A 15604-nucleotide genomic window follows, 5' to 3' on the forward strand; every position below is an offset into this window, starting at 1 on the left:
ATCTCACCGAGTATTTCGTATCTAATCGTCATTTTCCGTGTATCGTATATTATCTCAGTACTTGAATATACTTGATAGTTCATATTCGATCATAACTCTCCACATCCTGTATCATCTCAACCCAAATAGTCCCTTAAAAGTTGAAATAATTTCTATTGACTTATTATTATTTAAAAAAAAAACAAAATACCAAATTAATTATAATAACTCATTCGATCCACCTCCCAAACACTTTAACATTCACGACAGAGTTGGACATATAGTAAAGGAGCCCACACCTCAAAATCTGTGAACGACCGCGTTGGACCCCGACGGCGACGGGTGGAACGGGCTGCTGGTGAATTTGGTGATTGCTGGTGGCAAGTTTTTGCTTCAATCAGCTCAACTATCCATTTCGTACATTCCTTTGCGTTAGATCTCTCTCAATTTCCCCTCTTCTTCCCAGAATTTGAACCGGCGGCAGCTGTGTCATGGAGAAGATGAATCAGGCGTTTGAGAAAATGAAAATGTTAGTAGGAGTTGAGGTGGACGACGAACGCCAAGCTTCTACTGCTACCATTGATGACGGTAACTCTTCCTGGTTTATGGATGATTTCAATCGCAATTGCACGCTGTCCACAAAACAGGTTTTCCCCCCTGCTTTTTAGGTTCGAATTTCGATTCTCTCCTTGCTGAATTTAGTGCAGGAAAGCAACATTTTGATCTTTTTGTTTGTCGTTATTTGTATTATATGTAAACCCGGTATGGCAATTTTGAAATATAATTCGCATTACTGACTTTGATTTATGAAATATTGGTCTAACTCCACGAAGAATGTAACTGGATTTCTCTCATAATTTTGTTCGAATCAATTAAATGCCATGAGGAAGTAAATCTTTGTACATGCTTGACTAAAACTGAATACTCATCGCGGAAGAAGTAAAACTTCAGTTATGTAAAGTCTCTTGCAAATAACAACTTTGTATTACTACCGGCAGTGTTTGGAAAACAGTTATTGGCATGTCACCTTGTCCATCTGACCTAAATGAGATCCTATTCTCCATCTTCATTGTATAAGAGCTCCTATCCTCTGTATTGATTGCCATCCTCTCGAAAAAAGATTGGGAGACTCTCTGGTTATAGATCAATAGAACATTCCTTTGGAGTCTTTGGCTTAGAAGATGCAAGAAAACCTTAAACAACAATGGGAAGCCTTTTTATATTTTTCCTTTTCTTGAATCGCGACTGCTTTATCATGGTGTAAATGTTAGTTCCTTTAACAATAAATGATATGTTGGCCGGTTGGAAGAATTTCTTGTGATCACCATTGGGTAGGACGTAGGGGTTTGGCTTACCTCTTATTTTGCAGTTTTTCATTCTTTCAATGCAGATTTGTTCCTATAAAAGACGTGGACAATTTTGCATTATTGTATACGATATCAAGTCTCACAGATGAGGGATAGCTTTCTATAATCAGAAAGAAAAGATGGAAAAATGTTATTCATGTACTTAATACTTATAAGTATGTGGCCATACACCTTTAAAAATCTGTGGGATAGTTGAATTAGAGTGCGGCGAGAAAAGTGATTGATACCATTAGAAAATTCATTCTGCGACCTAACAGATTCTAAAATATCTCCAACAAAAGAGAATCCACTGAACTAGAGGGAAGGGCAGCCAACTTTGAACTGTCTTTGGAGGCTCTTTCATTTTGTGATTGCCTTTTTTTTTTTCTTTTTTTCTTTTTTTGTTTTTCAATGATCTTCAAGTACTTTCAGTTTTTCTTATTGAAGGCTAATTTTAAAGCCAAAAAAGAAACGACTATTACCATTATTTATTATTGTTTAAATGAAAAAGCATACTTTTTTAGATAAAATGATGAAAGTATTCATTATCCTGACAGAATCAATTTTATTTATTTATTATATATATATATATATTTTTTTTTTTATTTCGCTCTAACTTTTTTCTTGTAAGTTAGAGCAAGTCTAATAAATCAGTCCTTTTGTTTTCCATTAAGAAATGTATTATTTTTCACTATTATTTTCTGTATCCACAAGTTTGAACATGTATATATTGTATGTATCTATTTCCGAAGAATGTAGAAGATCTAATACTCTTTTAAGCATCTAACAACCGTTGGGTGTCTACTGTTTGTTAACATCGTCAGGTTACTGAATCCTCTATTGAAGCATTCATCCGCAAAATGTTTTGAAGGATCCATCTAGTAAAACACACCTGAACTTTTCTTATATTTTTTTGTTTGGTCGATGTGGAGTTATGAGTTGAGTATTTTTTCTTTTTGGGAATGGTTGGTTAGTTAAATTCCCCCATGGCTGGATGAAGGGAAAGAACTTTGGACTGATTGATCCACAATCTGACTTTCTAAGCATATGCCAATTTATGCCCTTTCCAATTATCTTTCTGTATCCTCTGTTGTGTTTTTAATATTGTTCATCTATTGGAAATTGTATCCTACTGATCTATCCCTCTCCCTCTCTCAATTTAACAGCGATTTTATGGTTTTGCCATATGCTTTGTTGCTGGTGTAACATGTACGTTGATGGTAAGTATCCTTGAAACTAATATTGATCTCACCTTTCTGTTTTTTAAGTCTTTCCAAATTTACACATACTATACCTCGCAAGTGTAATGTTGACTTCGTAATAGAAGGTGATCTTTTCATTTGTAATGCAACACTAAGTGTAAGTCCGAGATGGTATTATCTACCTTTGTTAATTTGTTGCTATCTGCTAATTTGTTTTATCATTTCAGTAGAAATAAATGGAGGTTGTCTTTGTGTATCTAAGTTGCATGTAGCATAGAATTACAAATAGTAATGAAAATGGTTGGAATGCATATTCCATCATTCCAAGTATTGTGAACACAGTCTATCTGAGCGAACAAATACCAGTACGTATTAAAAAAAAAAAAAAGAAGCTAAAATAAAACTAGAGTCCTACTACAAAATGCTCTCCAAAATTTAATCATTTAACAAATTGCAATGAAAATACTCGTTCCAAGGTTTGCAGTTTAGATGATACCGATCTTGTTTGCTACATTTAAGGCATCATAATCTGGAGTTAACCTAATGTTTGCCTTCTTCGTTCCATCGGGCCTGATTAAGGTGTTCACTTTCTTGGTCTGAATATCATACATCTTCTTGACAGCATCTTTAATACTTTTCTTGTTGGCACAAATTTCAACAATAAAGGCAAGGGTGTTATTATCCTCAATCTTCTTCATTGCAGATTCTGTGGTCAGTGGGTAATTCAAATTTGATACTGGTCCAACTTGTTCCTTGGAGGTACACTGATCCTAGGATACTTGGGATTCCTATCCTTCTTCAGTGTCTTTGGCCTATGGAATCTGCTGATGTTCTAATCTTCTTAGCCTTCTTGAAACTTTGCCCAGACTTAACTGCTTGGCAGCCTTCAAGGCTGGAGCCTTGGGATCAGCCTTTTTGCTACTGTCGGCTTTAGGTGCCATTGTTGAATATCCTAGACCAGAAAAACTTACCTGCGAAGAGAGGGATGGCAAGATGGAAAGTGAATTAGGGTTTCTAAAACGGAGCTATTAGATATGACCTTCAATCAGAATCACAAATAGAGGTTGTGTATTTATAGAACAACTCACTGGTCCATGTCTCTTACCATCATAAAGATTTTGAAGATTGGTCATTGTTGGATATGAAAAAGTATGAGCCGAAGAGAGCTACTAAAGGTTCCTCAATTGGCTTAATTCAAAAAGGAAGAAATATTAAAAAGGATTTTTGACAGAGAACTACATATAGTGGTTAAGAAAACATTTATGGGTTTCATCCACACTTGGAGAACCCTTCAAAGTCACGGATGCTTCTTTCATATATAACATCCAAGCTATATCACTTTATTTGACCACACGATTTTTGCTTTTTCTTCAGACCTATTGCTGCAAGGGAATTTCAGAACAAATGATTGAACTTTGTTGAGGTTACCCCAATTTAATCTGAACTTCATGAGAACGACATTCTGCAATCTGTTTGAACCTGCTTTCTGTGTTTAATGGGGAAGAAACCATTGATCACTGATTCACTTGCTGCTCCATTGCCCTTTTGTGCTCAATGATTGGTCCTTTATTTTAGAAGAGTTTGGTCTCCATTTGTCTCCCCTAAAAGGTTGATGATTGGCTGCTTGAGGTCTTGTTAGGGAGTCATTTTTCTGTTAGGAGTCCCTTCACCTGCACTTATAAATCCTAACAAAGTACACAATTTCGAGAAATACAGAGCAAGGACCTCTGTATGTTATTTATGTATATTAGCAGAAAATATCATGACTACAAGAAGAAAACTAGAACAAGTTCAAAAGAAGATAAAGATAACAACCAACACATTCAAGAGGGCTGGAAATCCTCTCCCCCAAGCCTTAGGTCGCTCACAATTCTCATACCTCTCTCTTTCCCCAAAATCCCTTCATAAACATCTCGTACCTGTGCTCTCCTCTTCTTTCTAACAGACTCCACTCCCCACTAATGACTTGTTCCACCTGAATTTCCATTATTGCCCATTCTCTTACAAGTGTGTATAATTGGAGGCCTCGCAAGTTCTATAGGGCTGTGCCATTAAAGCTGTTTTATGGTAGACTTGGAAGGAGCAAAATCTTAGAATCCTTGAAGATTGTAGAAGTTTGAAGGGTTCTTTTGTCCATGGTATACAGCAGCTTCTTTGGTAGAGTTCAAGTCACAAAGATTTTTTATGTACTTATAGCCTTTGCCTTGATTATTATAATTTATAAGACTTTTTTGTCTTAGCTCTTTCTGCTTTGGGTCAGGGGTTCTCTCTACTCCTTGCTCTTTAATTTGTCATCCTTTTGTCGATATGGATATACATATTCTGTTTCATATTGAAAAAAATATTGTTTGAAGAACTGCAGTGGATGAAGATATGTTATGTTCTAATACTGTTGGACAAGATTTTTCTCTGAATGTCCTTTTACTGTTAGACAAAATCTGGGATTGTTTAGCAATCCAACTGCAGATATATCATGTCATCTGCATGTATATTTTTCTGCATAGAAGGTTTTCATACTCCATCCACACAATTATAAATTGGCTTGTATTGATATGCTTATACAATACCACTCAATCCTTTTTACCTTTGAACATTTGATGTATCTTTCATTGATAATGAAAAGTTTGTTTCTAGGTTAAAAAAAAATGGTCACACAAATGTAGAAGCTAGGAATTCTATTCCTCGTCTAGTTTTCAGGTCAAGGAAAAGTTTCTTTAAGTTGATATATTCAACATTTACTTCTTTGAATTCTAAAGTTTGATATATTCAACACTTACTCTGGACGGAATTGATTATCTTCTTGTAAGCACTGATATGCATCTTGTTTATTTGCATGCTACAGTCTATGCTTGTTTTCTTCAATCCAATCAAATTTGGAATAGCTTTCACATTGGGAAACATGCTATCACTTGGAAGGTTTGTGTTTATATGTTGTTCTACGTTCTGATTAATACTTATTGAGGGGCTTTTTTTATAAGCTTCACTTAGCTTATTGCAGGTATACTATCTTCCGTTTTGGTGACTGGTCTTTGCTCTTGATCGAAAGTTGTCTCTAATCTTAAAAATATTGTTCGGTATTGCAGTCAGCTAAATATGTGTTAAATCCTATTCATCTGGTTGATATGCTTAGTTGGCCTGGTTAGTTTTCACAGTCCCTGTTTTGGTGTTTGGTTGGGTGGATGGTAAGTGGTAATAGGTTTTGACTGCTGGTTCATGTAATTGGTGAGTACAGTACTCCCAGGAACGTTCATGGAACTTTTATGCTTGAACTTTGAAAATCTAGGAGAGGTGAACCAAATTTGGTGTGAGCAATAAATATAGGAATCAATTTGAATGCTGGGAATCACAATTTGAACTAGCTCAAATAAAAATCGACCAAATCCATACAAAAGATATTTTGTACGATATCTGTTCATAGAAGATTGGAAAACTCTCTGACTTGCTATCGGCAAAACTTTCTTTTGAGCTATTTGGTGTGAAAAGAATGGGTAGATTAGATTTTCTGTTGGATTTCTGGATATCCTTTATATCTTTGTGATATTAGATGTGCATTATTTGTTTGTTTATAATTTATTTTTAAGATTGTTTCGTTGTTGGTAGATGGTCTTTCTTCTATATAAAAAGACCTTGTATTTGCTCACAAATATAGAGAAGAAATATAATAACATTTCCATACCAAATTGGAGTTGGTATCATAGTGGGCCCTCTCTAAAACCCTAAAAGAGAGGGGGAAAAAAACCCTAGCCATCGCGGCTAGAATCAGAAGAACCTAGCTGCTGACTCTAAGTGGTGTAATCTACTTCCGGTCAAAATATTGTGTGGTCACAAGTGATTCAAGTTCAGGTGGCCATTCTTTGTGAGTCACAGACTATCAAAGGCTTTGAAGCTTCGTGGGCCTTCCTATTCGACAAGTTCTCCAGCGAGGTTGATGGTTATTTCCAGCAAAGACTGAGCGCCACCAACACCGTTGCTTGTTGTCGCTGGTTCAAATAAATCGGTTTAGTTCGGTTTGGTTCACTATTTACTTGGTTCAAGTTTGGTTTTTCAGCATTTGGTTCAACTTTCTTTCCTGTAACCTTTTATCTGTCAGAAAGCTTTGTCGAGATTCAAATTGTCATATCACCTTCATTATGCTTTTCTGCATCACAACTTGGGAGCGCTAGGATGTTTGATGGTCTCTATACTTCAATGAAGGTTCTTTTACTAATAAAAATGACTTAGGGTCTTAGTAATATCAATTATCTTTCTGTTCCTAAACAAATCATGCTTTGGCATCGTAGGTTAGGACATCCCAATTTTCTCTATTTTATACATTTGTTTCCAAATTTGTTAAAAAATGTGGATTGTTCATCTTTTCATTGTGGTAAATTTAGTTATGTAAACACTTCAATCGGTCTTCAACTTTTATTAGTGGCCGTCCTCGTGGAAGAATCTTGGCTTTTCGTGGGTTAAGAAGGGGATCCACTTTCTCCATTCCTTTTCCTAATTGTAAATGAGGTTTCTAGCGCTTTAATTGAAAAAGTTCATCTTAAAGGGGCTTATGATGGTTTAGAGTTGGAAAAGACAAGGTTCACGCCTCTCTTGTACTTTGAGCATTAGTCTTATTTTATTTTACTAGTGAAGAGTCTCGTTTCCATCTAAAAAAAAAAAAAGACAAGGTTCACGTTTTTCGCCTTCAATTTGCCGATGATACCTTACTTTTTTGTACAGATAATGACGATATGTTCAATTCACTAATCCAAACGGTGGAACTTTTTGAATGGTGCTGGGGTTTGAAAACTTTTTGAATGATACTTGGGTCTGCCTCTTGGAGGATATCCCAATTCAGAAACTTTCTGGTAGCCAAGGCCCGGTGTTAGAGAAAATTCAGAAATATGGCTTGCAGGTAGCAATATCAACTACTTGGTGAGAAGGAGCTTAGTTTCAAAGTCGAAGTTGGATGGAGGAGTTTTCCTTGGCGATTTAAAAGCCAGAAATATGGCTTTGTTAGCTAAATGGGGATGGTGTTTTGTGAATGAACCACATGCTTTTTAGAAGAAAGTCATTATCATCATTCATGGTTCTTTAGTTTTTGGTTGGAATTCTGCTTCAAGAACTAATTTGAGCTTTTGAAGCCCTTGGATGAATATCTCAAAGCTTTGCAAGCAATTTGATGCTCTTGTTCATTTCAAATTGGGAACTTCTTTTTTGAAACCTTCTTTCCCTCGGCTGGTTGCTGTTTGCTCATCTCCTAATGTGCCTATTTTGGATCATTGGGATGCTTTAATTGGTGCTTGGCATATTCCTTTTCGTCGACTCTTAAAGGATGAAGAAATACTCGATTTTTTCAATAATTTATTTCCTGAGTTTCAGCTGCTTCTATTGGGCAAAATGATGATTCTAAACTTTGGTCTCTTGAACCTTCAAGTATTTTATCGGTTAAATTTCTAACCAAACATTTTGTATCTTCTGCCAATGATTAAAGAGGAGTAGTCAACCCTTTGGAAGTCCAAAAGCTCAGAACGGATCATTATTTTGATATGGATTATGTTGAATGGCAACCCTAATACTTTAGAGGTGTTGCAAAAGAAGAATCCCAAGAAGTACTTAATGCCATCGGTTTGTTATGGCTCTTATGGGAGGGAGTTCTCTCTACCCCTTGTCCTTAAGTTGTCTTCCTTTTGATAATTTTCATGCAAATCTTCTTGTTTCTTAAAATTTAAAAAAAAAAAAAAAGAAAAAAAGAAAAGAAAAGAAAAGAAAAAAAGAAGAAGAAAGATGTGAGAACACAATTCATAGGATCTGAAATGTGGTGTGATGAAAGAGGAGAGACATAAGGTGGTGAACTTGCAAATGAATTTGAAGATGGGTTTTGTGGGAACGAGGAAGGGAATCAAAGGAGTTGATGAAATTAGCTAGGGGTCTTTTCTAGAAATATTGCAAGTGATGAGGAAGATACAAACAATATAGGCATCAAAGTGTCAGCAGTGTGAGAGTAGGGTATGCAATGATAAAAAGAAAAAGATATTACTGTTTAGACTACAGGTATTTTAGCAGGCTGTAAATTGAAACGAACCCTCCGAGTTCCCTTTGTTCTTTTGGGGATAAAAACCGCTCTTTGATCAAGAGAAGTGAAAGAATATACAAGAGCTTAAAAGAAAAGAAAAATAAGGGCCCCAATGAGAGAGGCCTGCTGGCTGACGGTCATAAGGAGACTCTAAACCTAGCCACATCCCAAACTTTCTCACCCTATCTCTCTCTCTTTAAAAATTCTATAATTCCTCTTAATCTAAATCTCCCACAAAATTGTGAATAAGCTAGCCTGTCAAAAAAAATTTGCCTTTCTCGAAGGGAGAACTCTAGAGCGAAACCCTCAGTGTTGGATCCAGGTTTAAGTAGGTCTAGCTATAGCTAACTCTTCTTTACTTGATCTGTGGCTTAAATGGTTAGGTATTTTATATGTTCAAGATTGTAAGCTAGCATAAAAAAGTAAGCCAAAGTTTGTGGGGTAGGCCATTGGAATTCGACATGTGGGTCATACAACTCTTTAACCCATTTTTTTGTCCAAACTCGTTCGCCGACAGTTCCTTGAAGGTAAGGTAGTGTCTTCATATGGGTGGTTCAATAAGATGTGCAACGACTGCAGGAAAAAAAAAAAAAAAAAAAAAAAAAAATAATGGCAAAGGACCAAAGGTATGTGGGACCCTGTTCAAGATGGTTTGTGGAACTTTTCACAATAGGATATTCTCATTAATGGAATTATAGGGTCTAAATAAAAGATTTAATCTAACAGATTCAAAGGCTAAAACAGAAATTACAACTTGTAATAAACTACTGTTAATATCCTCCTAAAAAAAATGACCGGCTAGGACATTAGTTTGGAACATAAGTATGAAATATATCGAAAGTAAGAGCTTTAGTGAACATATTGACAAGCTGCTGAGAAGTATGAACATATTGAAGAAGCACATCTTTATGAACAACTTTCTCCCGAACAAAATGAAAATCCACCTCAGTGTGCTTCCATTAGGATTATGCTTAATTCGGTACACCCAATTGCTGTCTTTCCACTTGGTAAGGGGGTTAAAACCCAAGTTTCTTGTTTTACCAAAGCATTGTATTCCTCTCTCATTGCATCTGATCCAACCAAACTCTGACCTTGGATACTTTCGAAATTTTATTTTATTTTTTTGTTGTTGCTAAGTTTGATTGTTTTTGTGGCAGCACAGCATTTCTCATAGGCCCCAAAAGGCAAGTGACAATGATGCTTGATCCTGTTCGGATTTATGCAACAGCTATATACCTTGCTAGCATGATATTTGCCCTTTTTTGTGCTCTCTATGTAAGTTGTGCTGTGGTTCCCTTGAAATCTTATAGTAATAACCCATGACCCATGTATAGGGAATCCTCGTCTTCGTTGAGGCAAGTCATTGTTAATGTCTCATCTCCTTTCATATCATTACAATGCAGGTTCACAACAAGGTGTTGACACTTCTTGCACTCATTTTGGAATTTGGTGCCCTAATTTGGTTAGTATACGTAGTTTCTTCTCATATCTTACTATTTTATCTCACTCATTTTAACATCTATTAATTTCTCTTGAAAATCTAGAGCAGATGTCGTGTGTCTGTGCCTGTGCATGTTTCTTTAAATTTATTAAACTAAAATCGATTATCAGATTATTTTGTCCTCCTTATTTATTTGGGTTTTTTTTTTCTGTTTAATGACAATGCACATTCCTTTGAAGGAAATATTTAAGCACGTGAACTCAAATGAACCCTTCACTACTAGTGCCAGTTGTGGAAACATCAGTTAAATTTGGCTCTGCCACTGTCAAGTTCCTCTGTAGGAATCATTTCTAACTCACTATAAGAACCTCTTCACTGGGGGTTTAAATGCCAAGTTAGGGTTATTAAAAAAAAATAGCAAATATGTGAGGTATTTTGGAACTTCTTTCAAAAATAGAGTTGTTTTGTTGTCTTATTGAGTTGCGTCCCTGGTAATAACGCACTTTCTTTCTTTTTTTTTGGTCATTCTTTTATTTTATTTTCGTTTTGTTTTACCGGGGAGCTTGCCGATATCTCTTCTTCCCCGTTTTGATCTTCTCCTTCGCTGCCTTTTTCTGTCTTTTGTTTAGTCTCCTTCTCCCGTCTCTCTTATTCTTATTATTTGTTTTCGGACAAAATGCACTTTTAGTCTTTAAGATTTGAGGTTAGTGTCTATTTGGTCCCTGAATTTTCAAAATGAACACTTTAGCCCCTAAGATTTGAAAAATACTTCTAAATGGTCTCTGAGTTAATTTGACCATTAGCTGACTGATAGAAAAGTGACATGACATGTTAAGTAGACAAATTTTTAGTGAGGTGGCATTTTTTACCGATTTATATTTATTTTTTTAATTAGGTAATTCTTTTATCTTTTTTCTCTCTCTCTTTTCCTTTCTCTCTCCCAGTATTCCTCCTTTAAATCTATCTCTTCAATAACACACTTAGAGAACTGAAGGTTGTAAAACACCCAACACTCAACGAAGGTAGAAAAACAATCCATTTGTTGAAAAAAACCATTTCTTTATGAAAAAGAAGAGAAACACGGTTGGGTATGAGTTGTTGAATTATACCAATTTGTAGTAAAATTATAATAGACTGAATTCAGAGCAAGCCAAATATGGAAAAAAGGGGGTAAAATGCACTTTTGGTCTCCGAGGTTTGAAGTTGATGTTTATTTAGTCTTTAAGGGGGCGTTTGAGGCAACGACTGTCCTGAGACTATAATAACCACCTTTTGTAGTCCTCAATTAGCTACAGTCAACACTATTTCAAAACTCCAATTTGCTATAGTATTTAGTATTTGCTATAGTTTTACTATTTTACATTCATCGTTTTTTTTTTCCTTTACAACAGTATTTACTATTTCCTTCTCAAATTAAAATAGTTTACACCTCAAATACATAATATTATAACCACACTAAAATAATCTACACCCCAAACACAAACTATTATAATCCAACTATAGTAATCAAGGACTATAATAACCAACTTCTTGCCCGAAACGCCCCCTAAGGTTTCAAAAGAGATACTTTAATCCCTTAAGTTTGCAAAATGATTCTAAAAGTCCCTGATGTAACTTTAACCTAATGAAATTGTGACTAGACTGTTAAGAGGGCTGACATGTTAGTTCTTGTGTGATTATTTGGCAAATAAATTGAAATACTAATTTTAGAATCATACTCATCAAGTTAAAATTAAAATGGCTAAACATATTCAAAAGCTCTCCCCACTCCAACGTGCCCTACCTACCCTAGCCGTCAAGTACTTCTGCCTATGGTCAACTCGATTGCTTGCCACAGTCCTGTTCCCCATTACAAACTTGCCGGCCATTGCAGACTTCATTGGCGGTCGAAATTTCTAATAAACGAAACATAAAAAAGAAATGAAAAAAAACTCCACGGTTGTTCCATTACCATACAAAAAAGAACTTATCCCCAGGTTGAAATGGTGTGGTATATTGATCTTTTAAGGGTCAGTAGCCGTCCAGTGACACATATTATCTCTTCCACGATTAAATTCAACCAGCCAATGTGGACCATTTTATTATATCAGTCTCAAGGAATGGATTGTAATTGATCCTGAAAAGTTATTAGCACATATAAGATCTGGTGATGAACCTAATTTGTAAGCTCGAAATTCTTTTATGAAGGTGCCTGGGTAGAAGTGCTTGACGGCTAGGGTAGGGAACATTGGGAGGAGAAGACTTTGAATATTTCTAAACCATTTTTATTTTTATGTAAATGAGTTTAATTTTAAAATTTGTTTGCCAAATAATTGGATGAACTTGACATGTCAACTAATCCAACTCAACGTATAACAGTCCAGTCACAATTCCATTAGGTAAAAGTTAATTTAGGGACTAACTATTTAGAATCATTTTGCAAACTTGAGGGACTAAAATGTTTCTTTTGAAACCTTAGGGACCAAATACCTATCAGCTTTAGATTTGGAGGACCAAAAGTGAATTTTGCCAAAAAAAAAAAAAAAAAGCCATCTAACTTGCAAACTCAAAGAAAATGAAGAACCCATAACTTTTCCCTCACAAACTAATATTCATTGATTGTGGCCACGTATAGAATAGTGGAAAAAAATCTTTCAATTTCCATGACCCTTTTATTTGTCCAAACAAAGAAAAAAGGAACCCAAAACCCAACTTGATGCCCTTAGCCCTCACTGCCTCTTTGTCGTTGTAGTCTGCTATGTGACACGGCTGCAAAATCAGACTACTATATAGGTGAAGAGTTAGGTTTCGAAGGTGGGATGGAGGATGGTGACGGAAAGGAAACGGGAGAGGGAAAAGGAAAAAGAAAAGTTACCTAATTCAAATAATAATAATAATAATTTGGTAAAAGTTGCCATCTCATTTACATTTGTCTACTCAACATGCCACGTTACTTTTCTGTTAGTCAACTAATGGTCAAATTAACTCATGAACCATTTAGAATTATTTTCCAAACCTCAGGTGCTAAAATGCTCATTTTGAAACTTTAAGGACCAAATAGACACTAACCTCAAACCTTAGGGACAAGAGTGTATTTTGCTTTATTATTTTTTATCTCCTTCCTCTACCTCTTCTTTCTTTTTTGTTGGTTTATTTATTTATTTATTTTGTTATTTTTTTAATCTCCTTCTTCTGCCTTTTTTGTTTTTTTAGGCTAATTACAAAAACCACTCCTGAAGTAGGGTAGTAGTTTCAATTAAACCCTCAAACTTTCAATTGTAAATTAGACCCCTAAACTTCTACCAGTGTTAAAATTGGACCCTCAAGGTTATAATATTTGTAGAAATTAGACTCGTAAATGATAAAATTGAACCCTCAAACTTATACAAATGCTACAATTTATACAATTATGTAAGTTTGAAGGTCTAATTTGATCCAATTTTAACACTTAGATTTGAGGACTAAATTTTTAAATTTGGAAGTTATAATTGATTGCATCTACTGCCTTTTTTAAAAAAAAAAAAAAAAAAAAAACTCTACTTTTGCAAATAGTTTCTGAATATCCCACACATTTGCTAATTCTTTCTTCTTTTTTTTTTTAACAACTCCAATTTAGCATTTAAACCCTTCACTGGGTCTGGGTTCTTGTTTTGTTGATTGATTGTAATTTCAAATGAAATGTCTTGAGCTAATTTCTGGTGATCAAGTCCAATTTGTTGGTTCAAAGAGAACAAAATGTGGTGGCTTGTAATTGCAATAGTTATGAATTTTCAGTTGATATTGTTGTCAAATATCAAAACTAAAATGTTATTGCTACAAGGATCAGTTCTGTATGTTCACGGAGCTCTCCCACTTTCAAACATGAAAGACAGAAGAGCTGATTTACGTCAGAGAAAAAAGGATGGATAGGAGAATATTGTATAAGAATGGTGCTTTACTGATTCACGTTTTCCTCTCTTTTCTTTGATAGGTATAGCTTGAGCTATGTACCTTTTGCAAGGTCGATGGTTTCAAAGGTTATGGTAGCTTGTTTGGATACTGAGTTCTAGGGAATGCTCTGAAATCAGCATTGGTTCTTGTGGCGCGGCGTTGGCTCTCGACATTGCCACATGCACAACAAGGTGGCATCATCGAACTATGTTGTATAATGTGTGTTTTTAGGCCATGTTTATGTCTGCTTAGGCATCTCTTACTCTCTCGCTCAAACTAATATCTTCTAATGTGAGTGAGTACAGCGTGTGCTTTAAACAGTATTCTAAGCCTTGGCGATAATATATTCTCACTTGTGTCATTCTTGAAGGGATTGAGTAGAAGTAGGCTGCCTAACATGTGGAATGAGTTCATAAAATAACACCTGACATTGGTGGAATGACCTCTTTTGATGTAATGTAACTTTTATTTCTTTGACGAAAGTTTGGAGTTTCTTTGTACGAAAAAGGAAAAAAAAACGCACTCGGTTGGTCTGGCCTTTTTGTTTGAATGCACTTATGAACAAATGATATTCAGTTTTTGTTGATAGGCAAACATTTTCACTTTTCTATGAGTCCGGCGTAGATTGGAGGTGAATCGACATTTTTCTTATATGATATTTTTCTTATATGATGAAAAAAAAATTATGAAATATAAAAAATAAACAACAAAATGGTACTAACGTGAACATAATATGGATAATAAATATTTCATATAAATAAACATTTGAATTTATTTTAAATAGTGTAAAATGTTTATTTATTAATTTAAATAATTTTTTTGAATATTTTGTTATATTTGTTTTAGAATATCCATTGATATTGTCATTTTTATTCACATTTGCATAAAATTGATTTTTCAATATTTTTGTTGACGTAGACATTTTAAACCTTTATCGTGATAGCTCAATTTTTAAAATTTGTGGCTTAACATACCTTTATTTCTTGTCTTTTTGACACTTTTTCGATACTCTCTTAAATCTCTCATCTCATTCCTCAAGGTCTAAAATCTCATAATATATTTCTCATTCTTTCTCTCTTCCTAACTATCATAATTTTAAATAAACAAGGGACCTTAATTTCTAATCATACCCAAATATAAACTATAAGAAAATTCAACATCTAATAAGGCAAGCTTTTTTCAGTTATCTTTAACTAATTTAAAAACAATTCATATAAATACTCTTATTTTAATTTTCGTATTGGTATTTTAATTTTTTTTTCTCATTTGTCAAATTCTTATACTAAGTTTTGTAGCAACCAAACAAACCAAAAAACTTCAAGATAGAATATAAAATTAAGCCAACAAAGGAATATCATCTTTGATCACATAAAACTTCCTAAACTGGCCACAATATATGAGACTAATTTAAAATGTAAAAACAATGAACTTGGTAATGCACATGTTTTCTTTCTTTTCTCTTTACTCGTTGTCCTCGAAATTAAAACTTCGTAGCAAGTATAGAAGATTAGTATGTGAATGGATTTATTACTCCAAGAACTATCATGACGTATTTATAGGTGTAGTTGACCAAGGACCTTTCCTATAAGATTTCAGAGTTGCATTGAGATTATTATTTGACTCGCTAGGTTGAGTTGTGCGAGGAATGTGCCTTGCTTGGTATTTGGCTAAGGTCGGCTTC

At 34.7% G+C, this 15604-nt stretch overlaps 1 protein-coding gene and 1 pseudogene across 2 annotated transcripts; one reads left to right on the forward strand and one right to left on the reverse strand.

The window, feature by feature from the left end:
* The first annotated feature begins 200 nt into the window (after nucleotides 1–200).
* Nucleotides 201–14405, forward strand: LOC120087764 (Got1/Sft2-like vescicle transport protein family). Of its 2 annotated transcripts, XM_039044653.2 has the most exons (7): nucleotides 201–359; nucleotides 446–626; nucleotides 2492–2545; nucleotides 5370–5443; nucleotides 9731–9848; nucleotides 9977–10035; nucleotides 13964–14405. In XM_039044653.2, the coding sequence occupies exons 2-7, from the start codon at nucleotides 471–473 to the stop codon at nucleotides 14040–14042; spliced, it is 540 nt and encodes a 179-aa protein (XP_038900581.1). In that variant the 5' UTR covers nucleotides 201–359; nucleotides 446–470; the 3' UTR covers nucleotides 14043–14405. The 2 variants fall into 2 exon arrangements, with proteins under 2 accessions (XP_038900581.1, XP_090162149.1); XM_090306023.1 differs by having other exon boundaries at nucleotides 231–626.
* LOC150033394 (large ribosomal subunit protein uL23 pseudogene) lies at nucleotides 3013–3468 on the reverse strand (annotated as a pseudogene).
* Nucleotides 14406–15604: the final 1199 nt, after the last annotated feature.

The sequence above is a fragment of the Benincasa hispida genome, chromosome 10, assembly GCF_027475165.1.
Source record: "Benincasa hispida cultivar pf3 chromosome 10, pf3_genome.v1.1, whole genome shotgun sequence".
Taxonomy (NCBI): Eukaryota; Viridiplantae; Streptophyta; class Magnoliopsida; order Cucurbitales; family Cucurbitaceae; genus Benincasa; species Benincasa hispida.

What these genes read in the sequence shown, in the direction of transcription:
- LOC120087764 (XM_039044653.2), top strand. Translation starts at nt 471, where the DNA reads ATGGAGAAGATGAATCAGGCGTTTGAGAAAATGAAAATGTTAGTAGGA. An exon ending in GCACGCTGTCCACAAAACAG is followed by an intron (nt 627 to 2,491) that starts GTTTTCCCCCCT and finishes TCAATTTAACAG; the next exon opens with CGATTTTATGGTTTTGCCAT. An exon ending in AACATGCTATCACTTGGAAG is followed by an intron (nt 5,444 to 9,730) that starts GTTTGTGTTTAT and finishes TTTTTGTGGCAG; the next exon opens with CACAGCATTTCTCATAGGCC.